The sequence below is a fragment of the Pholis gunnellus genome, assembly GCF_910591455.1.
Source record: "Pholis gunnellus genome assembly, chromosome: 4".
Classification (NCBI taxonomy): domain Eukaryota; kingdom Metazoa; phylum Chordata; class Actinopteri; order Perciformes; family Pholidae; genus Pholis; species Pholis gunnellus.
The window spans coordinates 8,106,897-8,122,160 of NC_136530.1; the positions used below are offsets into that span (position 1 = coordinate 8,106,897).

The 15,264-nt window shown below is 43.0% G+C and overlaps 1 protein-coding gene across 1 annotated transcript in view; it reads right to left on the reverse strand.

Annotated features, from left to right (window-relative positions):
• Positions 1 to 15,264, reverse strand: part of agbl4 (AGBL carboxypeptidase 4) — a gene marked incomplete at both ends in the record, with an annotated part of 242,749 nt that overhangs the window by 74,358 nt on the left and 153,127 nt on the right. The window contains one exon of the mRNA XM_079157501.1: positions 5,480 to 5,519. Coding sequence (XP_079013627.1) covers positions 5,480 to 5,519 — 40 coding nt within the window. The remainder of the gene's footprint in view (positions 1 to 5,479; positions 5,520 to 15,264) is intronic.

Genomic DNA, 15,264 nt, shown 5'->3' on the forward strand with positions numbered 1-15,264 from the left:
TGGGTATAATTTGCAAGAGGACCAAGAAAAGGACATGGTATTCAAAACAACAACAGCACCACAACAAAGACATAAACACATGATATATCACTATATTGTTTGGATGGCTGCCCAGAGACTTTCATCTGGAGAAATGGAAGCTATTAAATGGCTGAGAGAAGGCCAGGCTGGTGCATTGTGTAAATTAGAGAAAACTCTGTTGGCCCCACGTTCACACTGCAGACAATTCACTTCGAAGTAATCCCCGTTTTTTTAACCCCTGACACGTACTATGCAAATAGAAAAGGCACCGTTAATGCTGGTACTTCCTGGAGAATGCAAGGCTCATGGGAGTCGAACATTTAATTCTCCCTGCACATACAGAAAAACAAGCAAACACATTTGTTTAGTTTAAATTTTAGATATATTTTTTAATGTATTTGATCTGAGGTTGGTGCTTGTCTTTTTTTAGTCAACCATAATAAGTTTGGGCAGATAACAAACTTGTTGCTGATGGCTAAGCTTTCTGCAATAACAGCCAAACTCATTTCCACGGCTCCCTGATTTCCAAATGGTGTGTTTGTTTCATTAACTGTTGCTCCTCCTGGCAATTTGAGCAACTGTAAGTGTCATCCTGGTAAAAAACTTAATTCCCATGCCTACAGTACTGGTGAAAGTGTGAAACAGATCAGACATGTCGCTGTATGCCAATCATCAGTTGAAGCAGAATGTAAGAAGATAAAGTACTAACTTGACGTCCACATCATGACCGTTCATCTAGACACAACACGGGAGGGATTCCTTCAAATGAATGTCATCACTAACTAGTAGAACTGGGTATATCAGCTACTGTGGTGTGTAAAGTAAATACACTTCTGACAGTAAAGATACATACTGTACCAACTACCACCACGTTGTCAGTTTCGTTGTAATGTGTTCAATTGAAGACCATACAATTTAGCTGTGCTTTTATTGTTTTGTGTATTCAATGTATCCGCTGAATACCACTGGACTCCTGAAAACCAAAAGATGTATCCATTTCTTTAAAATATGCATTGGGATTTGAATTTAGCAACATGAACTTATGTTTTTCTTGCTTTTTTTATATAGCCTGACTAGGGGGTTTTCAATAGACAAACTAAGGCTGAAATAATTATGATTGTGACCATCAGCTCCCTACTTAATACATTTGTTCATATTGTGCATATACTCATGCACTCACGTGCTAAATTTACATATTTCCACATGTAGAATGAAAGATTCACACACAGCATTTGATTGTGAGCAGCAAGCTGTGCAAAATGTGACCTCTACCCTCTAATGTACAGTGGTTTTGTCAGGAGACAGCAGAGCAGGAAACACAAAGACCGTATAAAGAGAGGCTCTAATGAAGAGCAATTCTTTTCTGTTCTGACAGAAACAGCAGGGAAATCCAGATACAATAAGAGAAGTGATAGAGTGAAAGAGACCAAAGTGAGAGAAGAGATCTGAGAGCTGCCTATTATCTTCACGCCGCTTCATCGCTTTAGTTTAGAGACACACACCCGCTGCACGCATCTGTGCACAAACCCAAAAGTGTGTTCACAAGTAACCACACACACACACACACACACACACACACACACACACACACACACACACACACACACACACACACACACACACACACACACACACACACACACACACACACACACACACACACGTGCACACAACCATTCTCTGAAATCTGCCCAGATCTCATGAATATGATTGACCTTTTTTTCCGCTGTAATGCTGAGAGCGCATGAAGGGGAAAGGAGAAACTAAACAGAGGCAAGCAGAGTTAATTTAGAACAACACATTATTGGGTGCTGACTGCAGATATGGAAAAGGACAATCTAATCGATAAACCAAAGGAATGACAATGGCCTCTCCAATCAATGTCTGCACCCCGTTTTCTCACTGTGAAAACACAAAGCCTTCCATGCAGGTGTTTTTGTTGTTTTTGTTTTGTGCTGTTTTGTGCTGCACCTGTGTGTGTGTGTGAGTGTGTGTGTGTGCGTGTACATGCTCGTGTGCATGTGTGTGTGTGTGTGTGTGTACCTGGCTGCTGCTGTGGTGGAACAGTTGCCAGGACTAATCATTATTTAGTTGTGGCGGGGCTGGAAAGGTCAGCAGTCTGAAATGTCAGGCTGTGTTCAACAGGAGCCAGATGCAGCCGTGCGCTGCTCAAGTGTCCAATTAAAGAGGGCCGAGTGAGGTTTGAGTGGGTCTGTGTGTGTGTGTGTGTGTGTGTGGGAGTGAGTGTGAATGTGTGTGTGTGAAATGCGAAAGAGGGAGCAAAGGGATGCCGTGCGCTTTTTGTTCTCCACTACGCGCGCGCATCAGAGCTTTATGTAAAGTACATATGCACTCGATTAGATGTGTGTGAACACATGTGTAAGTGTGACTCATTTCTCAGGGTGGCTAATGAACGCCATTAGAGACAGAGGCCAACAGAGCAGCAGGGGCAGAATCCTCATCGAATCTCTTTCCCTCAGACACACACACACACACACACAGCACGTTACGAAGCCACTTGAGCCTATTAGTGTGTTCACACCCTGTGATTCCTCCTGCTGTCAATGCTATGAAGACGAGACGAAGAGAGGTGAAGGATGGATAGAGAAAGGAGGGCATATCACAGCACAAGGCAGAAACAAAGGGCAACATGATAATATAAAATCGCAAATAAATACAGGTAGGTAATGAGAGATGCTAAGTCAAATGGACAGAGGGAGACGCGCCAACAGCAGAAGGAAAGTTAGTGGGAGGATGACAAGGAGAAAGTGAGCGAGGGAGCGGAAACATCTGCAGGGAGGAGAGGATGTCCTGCCTGTGTTTCCCTATCAGAGTCATTCATCTGAAAGTCTCACCTGCTCTTCATACAGCCATCATAATAACCTTCACCGTGTTTCAGTGTGTGTGTGTGTGTGTGTGTGTGTGTGTCTACTCACCCACCGTGAATAATAATAAGCAGCAGGGCAGGATAAAATATGTCTGCCTAGTTAAGAATATAATGGACTACCCTTCAAGGCCACGCGTAACAACAGCCTGAATAATGACCTGCAATAATTTACACAGCACACTGAGCTCTATACTGGTCAGAGGAAGAAACCTTTCAGTGAGAAATAATTGAAAGCTATTTCAGTCGATGTAGGGTCCCTCCATGGGTGCAGACTAAACCCCAAAGGAGGGTAGTTGGACTGGAATATATTGTGAGCTCATCCCAAAGAGGGAGATGCAACGTAACAACAAAAAGATGTATTAAGATTACCGAAATGGGATGTCATAGTGACTGTAACGGTTTCATTTTAACAAGGCATTTTATTATCACCTGAGTAAAAATCTCTGTAGCAAAAGAAAAGACTTTACTCACTATTTATCAGGTTGTCGTGCCATTTCACATGATTTAAAGTTAGTAGAAGGAGCTTTTAAACTTGTCAAAATACTGATGCCTCTATATGACCTACATAAGCAAACAAGATCGCAGTGACAATATGGGCTATTTCTATCTAGTTCCACCAGAAACTCCTTCTGCTCAGGCAGCAACCAACCTGCCTTCCCTGCCGCCTTCAACCTGCTGTCTGAGCTACGGCACCACGCTGCCGGGCTGGGCCTGCTGGAGGGTATAGGGAGGCACGGGAGAACCAGAACTTTGCGGTGCGTCTGACCCTGCTGCAGTAAAATGAGAGGTTTTCAAAAGGTGCTCGCAAACACTACTGCTTTTGTCCCCTGGGACCGCCAAAATCAACACAAAAAGTAAGTGAGACCATGGAGCGCTTTAGTTTGTTGCTGCATACTGGCTAACCGACAAATTAAAATGAACCTTGGTGAGTGCAGCAGCTTTGCAAAGCATTCAGATCCCTTTACTGTTTGTGTTGCATTTCATTTAAGTTTAATTGTTTTTTTTGCCATCAATTAAGCCACTCTCACGAGGCCCTCCAGAGACCTCTCAGGCAGCAGGAGCTTAAATGGAAGTCACACTTCCTGTGACTGTGAACTTGACAAGTACAGCGGTGGAAAAGAAAGAGTCACACATGATGATGTAACCTGCAGTCTCTATAAAGTCCTTCAAATCATTAACAATCATTTAAATGATGTGTTTTAGATATGACATATAGAGCGTGATTCTAAAACTCAGTGGCCTATTTTTTATTGCCTGGAATTTATTCAGAACTTTATTTTGGTTGATAGTTTGTAAGAAATATTTCCCTTTAGTTTCCAGTGTGAGTATCAGAAGCAAAGAGCAATGACAGCCCAGCGAGTGGTGCAGTATTCACCCAAACAGGTAGGGAGTGTTTTTATGAGAATGGCTAGAAAAGAGTTTGCTCTGAGTAGATCACATTTGGCAGCCCATCTGGAGTTTCCCCAACCTTAAAAGCATGAGGAGAAATACCCTCAGCTCGAATGGGACCAAAACAAACAAACAAGTAAACCACGTTCAGATGCCTCAAACATGAAACAGGGCGACTGCAGCATGTTGCTGCTGGGCAGACAAAAGAAATTGGAGGACATGAATTTGTGACAGTCCATCAGGAACACAACCAGTAAATGAACACTTTCTGAGGTCAGTTTCATTCAAATGAGTTGTTGTGTACATGCACACACGTTAGCATATCATTCTATATGACGATCTAATCCCTCCTTCATGTCTTTGTCTCACTTGACCACACTTCCAAAGCTTTTTATGTCTCACCGTCAAACTGTCCAGGGGAGAGTCTTTGCCTCTGCTCAGGGCCTAAGAAACAGCTGCAATGTAAACTTGCTAAATTAACCCGGTCTCCATGAGCATCACATAGGCATTATTCTAATCAAAGCATATTAGATCATCCAGATATTTTAGGCATATGGGTCTCTGTGTCCTCATCGCCATCCCCATCTGTTTCTCCTCCCCCGTTTTATGAATTTCTCCTTTCTCCACAGCACGAGGCTGGCATAGATTTCTAACAGTGCAACTTCTTTTGTGACATGTTTCCAGTCAAACTTGGAGCACCATATGGACCGTCTTCTGACTGTAGCAGCAGAGGTGCATATTGGATATTCAATATATAAATAATACATGTGAGAGACTTATAGACCTGTATTTATGTGGGTTTAAAGTGTCTGTAGAGCATGAAGCATGTCAGTTGTGTTCAAGCTTGCGCTTCAGGGTTTTCCACAGCACAAGCACCATGTTATCTGCGCTGGTCCTACAACATGTGCAGTAATGTTAGTGGAGCAAAGCAACATCCAGAAAACAGCTTGTAACCCGTTTAGCATTTAGAAGTATAGGTTAGAGGGAAATACACGGTGTGCTCTACTGGCATGTTTCTGTCTACTCCATAGCATGCCACATGGAAAACATGGAAAGAACAATGATGCTGGGCTTTCAATGGGAGGAGCATCACAGTGCAGTTTTATATCAGTGGCGGAGTGGTGTTGAAGTAGAGAGCTGGACTGTGGGCGAAAGTGAAGTCATAAGATCTCAGGGACTTACCAGTGTTGGTGATGGTTAACAGGTCGAGACGCCGTTGTTGCTGAAAAAAAAGAGTACAGCACTTCAATTCACCTTCAGATTATTTCTGGAAGTTATTTATTTAGGACAATTTAAGATGTCCTGTTCGACTACTGGCTGACAGCTGTAAACGCAGACAACTCCTTACACTTTATTTTGCAATATCCTATTGAATTAGAGACACAGTGTCATCATGTTTACAAAATAGTTTCTGAGCTACTTCTTCCAAATAACTTAACAAAGGTGTACTTCTGTTCGGGTAAGTCTAAGTCTAGTTTAACATTCAATGTCTAGAATCTACAAGCTTGTACAACTACACGTTCAAAGTGGTTTCCTCACTCGCGCACATGTAAGTGTGACCTCATGGGTTTTATTGGAGTATGTTTGAAAGTGTGCGCAATTTTACACTTGATGTCTCCAGCAGCTGAGAAGGAGTCTAGAGGAGGCGCTATGGCTGGCCGCCCCTCTCTTTAACCTGCTAGCTCCCAACACACACACACACACACACACACACACACACACACACACACACACACACACTTGACTGTTGAGCACTGCAGTAATCAACACCTCAGCCCTCCTCATCTACCAGTCCCTCAGGAGAGAAGATCTTCACATCCTAGGAAAGGATGAAGGGTTTCTGTGTGTGTGCGTGTGTGTGTGTGTGAGTGTGTGTGTGTGAGACACAGTATGGCTAGGTCACAGTCAAAGCAAGCTTTTTGGACCAGACCCCATTAATATTCAAACTCCATACTAACCAGTTGCTGAGAGGGATAAGCAAAGAGACTCTCACATACTCCTTCTCTCACATACAGTGATGCCTGGAGTGGGACTTTCTGATAGGTTACCAAACACTTATTTAATATGTAGCAGATGCTCTTACTCAGAGTGACTTCAAATATACAATACGAGTGGAAAGGGCACAGCCATGGAATAACTTCAATTACCAGTTCCCCAACAATGTAGCAATATCAAAGAATAGAGAAGTAGTGCTCTGACATGTTTTTCTCTCATTAAGAGACATATTCAGTTATTTATAGGTTATGTTAGGGTTTGGTGTGTGTTGTCTGCTAAATTTGAGTTCTTCCTGTATGTAATGTCAAAGCGTCAACAGATGTAAATATTGACTTACTTGAGCTAACTCATGTGCAATTACTTTTAATCATGCGCCGTCCCCGCAAAAATAAATAGTACATTTAATTTCATTAAAATTAAGGGAGTACTTCAGTAATTTAGTATTGTATATCCATAAAATCTAAGGGACTTGTGTTTGACAGATTTAAGAAAAAAAAAAGAAAAAACGCCAAAGTGAAAGCAGCCAAGGTATCCTGTAATTCAGTCCCTAGTATGCGTCAAGCTAAAGAAACACTGGATCCTTGGCCTCAGTAAATTGACTTTGACTGTGGAATGCCCCTTTAAAATTATATTATAGAAAATAATGCATGATTTATAAGTAATAGAAGTAATGTATTGACATGTTCTTGCAGGTACAATTGCTTTTTAAATTAATATATATATATTTTGTATGTATTTAAATGTTTCACTGAGTAGAATTCAGACTGGAAAGTGAGCAAAGAACTCAAATTAAAGCTGTTGAGACGGACAAACTGAAGACATTTTTCTAAAGTTGCAAAATGCGGCGGCGATACCACTCAATGCAGAAAGGGTGGTGTCAGAGGCTCTTTGGAGAGCTGAGTCTTCTGTCAAGTACCAAAAATGGGCGAATGATACTTGTGACCGAGGGAAGGTCACTTCAGCATAGGGGAGGCAGAAAAGAGAAGACGCTTCTCGAGTACAACAATGTTAGAATTAGTTAGATAAGAAGGTTTATTGGTTTGTATTGCCACGAGTTAAGCATATATACTCGTGCAGTATCTGCACCCGTAAAGATATGGCTCTAGCGCCTTGTGTGTGGTGATGGAGGAGGAGGTGTGGATGCTGAGGTGGGTGACCATGTAAGCAGTAGAGGTCACTGTGACAACATGAGACAGAGCAACAAGAGCACAAGCTGAGATCATAGGGTCCTCCGCTACACGCTCACTCACACACACAGATGTACACTCACATGGCTCCACCCTCAACCTCCAACTCTCTCACACACACACACACACACACACACACACACACACACACACACACACACACACACACACACACACACACACACACACACACACACACACACACACACACACACACACATCTACTACCACCTGTAGAGGCCGCTGACTCTCAGTTAGATATGGAGCCGCAGAAGGAATCAATATAAGAGAAACATTTACACCACTTCTCTCACTTCTCACTGCTGCTGTACAGAGGATGCCTTGATTAGAATGACTACTGTTGGCCACTAGTACACCCTCAACTACACTGGAAAATACTGCACCACACATGTTTCTTCAGCGTAGAAACCCTACAGGTGAATTAAAATGTCTTTGGCAAAATCAACTCTGTCTGTACATCAGTTAACTAACTTAGTTACTAATTAGTAGACGTCTTTTTTTGTTTTTATTGTTGTTAGTTTTTTGCATGTCTTGTCTCTTGTGAATTATACTGTACACTACATACATGAACTCAAATAAAAATGTACTACAACAGTACTAAATGATAGTTTATAGTATCAAAAACAAATGCAGATCTGTCCTGTCCAAACCTTCTGGAAATGGATGAGGTTGATCACTTGGATTGTGTAGCACCCTCTACTGGCTCTTCAGTTCTCTGCAAGTGAATCTAGAGTGGACCTACTAAAGCATCATGTGAAAAATAATTTCTTACTTCATATTGTTGTATGAATATAAAAGACCGTAGATGTATGGAATCAAGAAGACACTCACATATGTGCACACAACATGCCAAGGAACTTCTAAACTAGACGTCATTTCAAAATCGTCTTTATACAAACAAACACACACGCACACACACACACACACACACACACACACACACACACACACACACACACACACACACACACACACACACACACAATCTGTAACCAGCAGATGAAAAGTGTGAGCGCCTTTCAGTACTTATACACAGATAATTACAACACACAACCACTGCTCTCTCTTCCTGCTGCTTTTGTTAGTCCTTTACATGGATAAGGTGCTTAGTGTTGCTTAGGAGGGAGGGAGAGAGACACACACACACACACACACACACACACACACACACACACACACACACACACACACACACACACACACAACGAGTGAGAGTGGGGGGATCTGACACCAAGAGAATTACATTAGCAGAAGCATTTCAAGGCAGAAAATAGGATTGAATTAATCTTTATCAAACACAGCCAAGAGCTGAGGGATCACACCCCGGTTGAAGCCAACCCGGCCGGCCACTGCCCTCTCACTTACCATAATGACTAAAGACCCACTGTAACAGTAAACCCACAACAAAGTATTTACTATTGATGAAATGCTTGACTGGTTTACTACCAAGTTGGTGGGGTTCAGTATCTTTTGGTATTTGAGTGTCACAAAGTTATAATTCTTCATGGCTGACATGCAGCCTAACAGATTCTAATTGGACTGACCTGACGCAGTAGGCCACACAGGTACACAGATGTTTACCACAGGTGAATCTAGGCTGGACCTGCCAGTTGAAGTGTTATAGGTCAGAAAACAAGGAAGCAGTTGGGAGCCAGAGGTGACGGCCACTCCAGCTGTCACGGTAGTCTGGCCAGCTAGCGTGGACTCTGGGGCTCTGTGGCCGGCAGCACAGTAAACAATACTACAGACCAACAGACTGGAGTCCCTCATTATCTTAGAATGGCTACAATGTTACATGAGAACATCATCTAGTTTTATTTGTCTCGGCATGATATCTGAGCAGGAAGCCAGTGCTTCTATTCTTGGATGTTTTATGAGTGCAGATCTTTACAAGTTTCATCCTTATATCCTTGCAAAGACTTCAAACTAATGTAAAATTGATATTCTGACTAAAAGACAAACTGCTCAGTGTATAGAAATGTCTTTAGCAGATTATCTTGTTTTTAGTCTTTATTAGTGTGTCTTGAATTGAAAAACATTTTTCTTATATAATAAATAGTTTTCTAATATGACTCTGACAACCCCCACCCCCCTAAATAAATCTATAATGTTCTAATCACTACACATACGGTCATTAGCGATGCCACCATCCTGATCTGGGTGGGAAGGGAAGAGGAAGAAGAAGGCGAGGGGGTCAAATGGAGTGACAGCAATGGAAAAGCCATTAATGCACTAAACCCCTATTTTATGACTAAATTAAATATTCATGCACGATCTACCCAAAACCCATTTGCCAACATTTCCTCCAGAATTTACTTTTCATATTTGCTGATTGTTATCACAGGGGGAAAAAAAGAGAGTGGGGAAGTAGAATGAGAGGAAAAGAGGCAGAGCCATCGAAGGGGGGGGGGGGGGGGGGGGGGGGACACACTAAAATCCCAGCAATCATTTTGTTGCTCATTTCAAATTAATTTAAAGCCAATACGGCTAAATTACACCATCCAACTACTTGAACAGGTTTCAGGTTGGGTTTTTTATTTAAAGAAAACATTTGATTAGCTTGAACATATATTATGTGGGATGGTTTATTTCGAGACAATGCAATGTAATAAAATTATGATTATTATTATTAGTAATAGTAGTACTAGGTACTGTAAATTAATGGTAAATCTCTGTGTGTTCTTCACTACATGTTCTTCATGTGATCCATTGTTAATATGAAAATAATGATTACAGCTTATTTAAGGAATGAAAATGATTTAATACGAGTATGTTGGGTTACTGGCCTTTTGTTTAAATGCAACGTTGACGTTACAGCTTGCTAAGTACATTAATTATTGCCGTGTGCTGTGATCCTAGTGTTACCCTTCTGCTCTCTTGATGAGGTCACGTACAGGAAACAAGCATCTGCATCCAGTCCCACTGCTGTCTCCTGTGAACCATAAACACACTCACACACACACACACAAACACCCCCCTATCATATATCCAGGGTCAGGGCAAGGGTTGATGCTTGATGGGGTGGTGAGCGAGAGAATCGTTGTAAACAGCCTGACTCATCTTCCATCTTCCTCTGGTCCTCTCAACTCGGCTGTCCACCTCATCTGACACTTAATCTGAGTCACCAGTTTCACTTCTGTGTATTCTCACAGAGCTAACCCCCCCCCCCCTCCAACACACACACACACACACACACACAATGCCTGGATGTGTAGCACTGTCTGTGTGTCTTACTGCATCTTAGTCATCGTCCCTTGGTAACAAAGAGGGGCGGTGAGGTAAGCATGAGCTAATGGGATGAGCTCTTTAAGGGTACGTTTGGGTGTGGCTGTCTAGCCCACTAAGAACGGTTACATCATAATGTGAGAGGAACACAGGTGTTCAAAATGCATAAATGCTAAAATCAGAAAATGTAAAACCGTAGTTAACGATCGAGAAATGAATGGATTACACCTGTAGATAAGAAAAAATGTAGCAGATAAAAATGCTCAAGAAGTATCAAGAACCACTGAGAGTAAAAACATCACCATTACTCCGTTTCGGTAGAAAAATGGCTACTCGCCAGCAGAAACATGATCGTGTCTCCACTTGCACGACAGTGTCAGGAAATGTGTGCTGTGGCCCTGAGAGGAGGAGAGAGAAGATGGGTGCAGAGGGGATGGAGAGCAGGCTTTGTTGCGTGACCAGGAGCCCTTGGTTAAAAATACAACAAACCAAATAAAAGATTTATTCCTTCTGAGAGCGGAGAGCAGCTTCCTCTTGAGCGGAGGGAGAGGACAGCCGCGGCCACCTGCACAGGGCACGCGGTCCTCCCTGCTGCTGCCGTTATTGCTCTCCCTCTAACAGCGCAGTAATCTGATAATGTGCACGACAGCAGCCATGCACAGATAATGCATGTAGTTGATACTGACACATGAACATGAGCGCCTGCAGTCATACATACACATACTGTAGGCATATGGCCATACAGACACACGTACCGGAGTCACTTCATGGCCATGCCACCGACTTTTCTCAGAGCAATTTAAAAACATGATTCAATTTCATCTTGATTTCATTAAATATTCATGAAGACCAATTAAAAAAGCAGCGTTTCCTCCAGCTTTCTATCATACGCAGTCTGTCAGGTCGCCTGCTTTTTGAACACGGACCCCATGGGTCGAGGCTGCATGACCATGGCGCCCCACTTGTCTCTTTTCCAATACTCAAACTTCCACTTTGAAGGCAATAACTTGCTGGCAAAAAGCGTCCCAGCTCAGTGTTGTCAACCCGATGATAACAAAATGTTCCCTTAGAGCATGCTCTGAGGCTAGGGTGGCCAGTGGCCTCACTAAAATAGGTGTGTTATCAATGTTAGACTGACAGTGTGCAAGTTTGACAAGTGCATTACTGCCTGTGACAGACAACTCGAAAAGCCTTTCTGGGTACAAGGCACACAATGTCAGGCAGTGTACGGTGGACATAGACTGGGCCAGTGTGCTGAATTTGTTCTTCAACAATTAGTTTGGTTCCAGAGCCACCAGCATGTGTAGAATTAGCCGTCTGCTGGGTCAATGGACATCACACCAGATGCCTATGCATCTCTTTGAGGCTCACCATGCTGAGCCTGGCTGGCCTCTGTGGACCATGTGGGCCACGGAGGGAGTTTCCCTTCAGCTACCAGGTCTGGCTTCATACGAGGGGCCATGTCACCCTGGACAACATTCAATACATTCAAGAGGAGTTGTCCAGCATAGAACCACGAACCACTGAAAATGTGAGAAGCAATAATAAACTTATTTGGTCACATAGCATCAATTATTGGGACAGTTTGTGGATTTGGCTGAAAATAGCTGCCAATTAAATCAACTGCAACTGTCCAACTGTTCACAGTCTGTAGAGTTCTAGTTTTACCATATGCTTTGCACATATTGTGTGTGTGTGTGTGTGTGTGTGTGTGTGTGTGTGTGTGTGTGTGACTTTGCCCGAAAGACGCAAACAAACGCATGTGTGCCAAAATGGGTAACCTAAGAGCCCCTGCTGAGCCAAGAGTTTCCTCTGTGACCTGGCAAAGAATCGATGACAGCATCTTGACACTGGGGACCAATCAATGACTTGAGGACACTGATAGCATACTTGATAGCTCAACACACAATTGTACTCATATACGCACACACACACACACACACACGCAGAGAAGGACTCTGTTCTATCATCATTTCCCCATTGGGCTGTGATTGACCCCTGCCTGATGGAGTGCAGGTCTAGTGACCTGGTATTTACCAGCGAACGCCGAATCAATGCACTCTCAGCGGCAGACCCACAGTCAGGACAACCCCACAGCACTACTGAGCAGAGATCAAGGCCTAGTTGTTCCAGCATTACTGGGGGAGAGCATAACTCAACATTTCTTTGGACAAGATTACTTTTAATAACCATTCTACAAAGCGGTAGTATTTTCTTGAGGATTGCTGTTTTCTCCTAAAAGGTATACTGTATTGTTAATGTGAAAAGTAATTCGTGAAATAATGTCTCATCATCATCGATTGGCTGTGGAATAACTGTGTGCATGAATACAAGTCTACTACTGGTCTTGCATCAGTAAAAAAAGAAATAGAGGCTACGGTGTCCTTCATCAACAAGTTTAGGAGAGCAGCTGTTCTATTTTATACTGTAGGTGGTCTCTTCTGCTGTGTGTTAAAACTTGTTTTATCTTTAGGAAGCACTCCAATGCCGGTAGTATATTGGAAAATCCACCTTGGTTTTATAGTCTTATATTTCCATCATTTTCTGTTTGGGGTCTTCAATCAACTGCCAGAGCTGGGAAATGGAACTGAGATTCTTCCATATGGGACTCCTTTCTGTGATGTCAACAAACCTTTAAAGTTTTGCGACTGAAACTTGTGCTCCCGCTCAACAGTGAATATTGACTCGCCAATCACCCTGTCTTCAGACCAACCCGATTGGAGTATCAATAGACAAGATGTAAGGTTGAAAAGTTCACCCATCTCTCCTCGGGGCCTAATTGGAGCTGAAGGTCAGGAGACGTGTATGTTCCTATTGGTTTATTGCCATTATGGATCCAACAAGAGTGGTGAATGCGTATGTGTGTGTGAAAGCCGTGGAACAATTCTCCTTCCTCGCGCCTTGCCACCTTTTTTCCATTTCAGAACCTGTTATTTTTCTTTTTTTTTATGATATCCCCCAAAACAAATTCAAATGCCTGTTATCTTCAAGTAACCAGACTGTGAGAGACATATTAGAAAAGAAATGAAACAGAATGTTGTGTGACTAAAGCATTTTCTCCAGCATAACTTTTCCATTTAGCTGAGTTCAATCAGGTATCGGGATGGAGTGCTGAATAGTTCTTTAAAGCTGAATCAGGCTGGACTGCTGTGTTTCTGGTAATTAAGCGGGACAATAATTAGCTGCTAGTGGAGGAGGGAAAGGGAGGGGAAAACGAGTTTTCGTGAGATGCACTGAAACACAAATGCGGCAAACAATAACAACACACACATATACAATTAAACGGCAAGATGTGAGAGATGTGTGTGTGCCTCTTCCCCATGTCAAAACAGCCAACACCCTCTCCAGATGTTGATGTGTGGACCAGATGGATGCACTGTGTGCTGTCTGATAACTTCTAATCACAGCTCATCGGATGGGAGTGGAACGGAGAGAAAAACAGGGGAGATGGTAAGCACGGAGGACATACTGGGATATGAGATGACAAAATGAGAAGAAATGGAGCGGGACGGTGTTTAAAGGACACTCAGTTGAAGAGGACAAACTCACATGAGGAAACTCACGAGCAGCACTGAGCCTGTCGTTGGAGGGGGGATAGAAAGTTATGGGGCACAGTATGTCTCCCTCCCTCTCTCTCTCTCTCCCTCTCTGTCAAGAAAGGGTCAGCTTGCTGCCAGTGCCTTGTGACTTGGAACCTAAAAATCAATTTAACATGGGAGCAAAACAAAGCTGCATTGACCATCACAGGTGCCTGGCTTACAGCCAGTTCCATTAGCTGTGTGAGTGTGAGTGTGTGTGTGTGTGTGTGAACTGGACTGGTCAAGAGGTTGAGTGGTGCTGTTGTGGAGCATGTCTGGTCTACTTCTGTATAACCCGTCTGTGTCGGGATACAGCAAGACAGGGATAGCAGCCAGAATGAGATCTATTACGTGGCATTGCCTTTCTGCCGATTGCTGGAAACCTTGAGGCCTGTGTGTTTCCCAAGGCGGCCAAACAACCGAGCTATCAGTTTCGTTCATACATGAAAAGCAGGCAGTTGGACGCAGGCAGTTGAAGATGCTGGCTACAATTCCAACTGTTTCCCAGTCAGCATTCCCAAGTATACACTGGAAATCACACTTAATGAAACCATCAGGACATGCTGAGTTTCCAGTCGTCTGCAAAGAGTACCAGTCGTCTGCCGTATTTTGGCCAAAAATCTCAACACTCTCAACTCCTTGGCTGCACATTGAGAGTGTGGTTATGAAAATTACACAATTGAAGACATGGCACGGCATTGATAGAGCCCAGCTGGTCCACTTTTCTACGATCAGGATGGAATCCATGTCACTCTTCCGTGTGGAGAAAGAGGAGAAGGAAGCCATGAGTCTTCGTGATCTTAAGCCAAATCTCATCCCCCTGCCTTTGTGGAACTTGTGGGGAAAATTGCGTCAGTTGGCCGTCCTTACCACACAAAAAAAGACTCTCAAGACTCAAAAATGCATGTAAAGTATGTACGTAAAAGGTGTTTGTCTACTATGACAGCATCCATATTGTTAA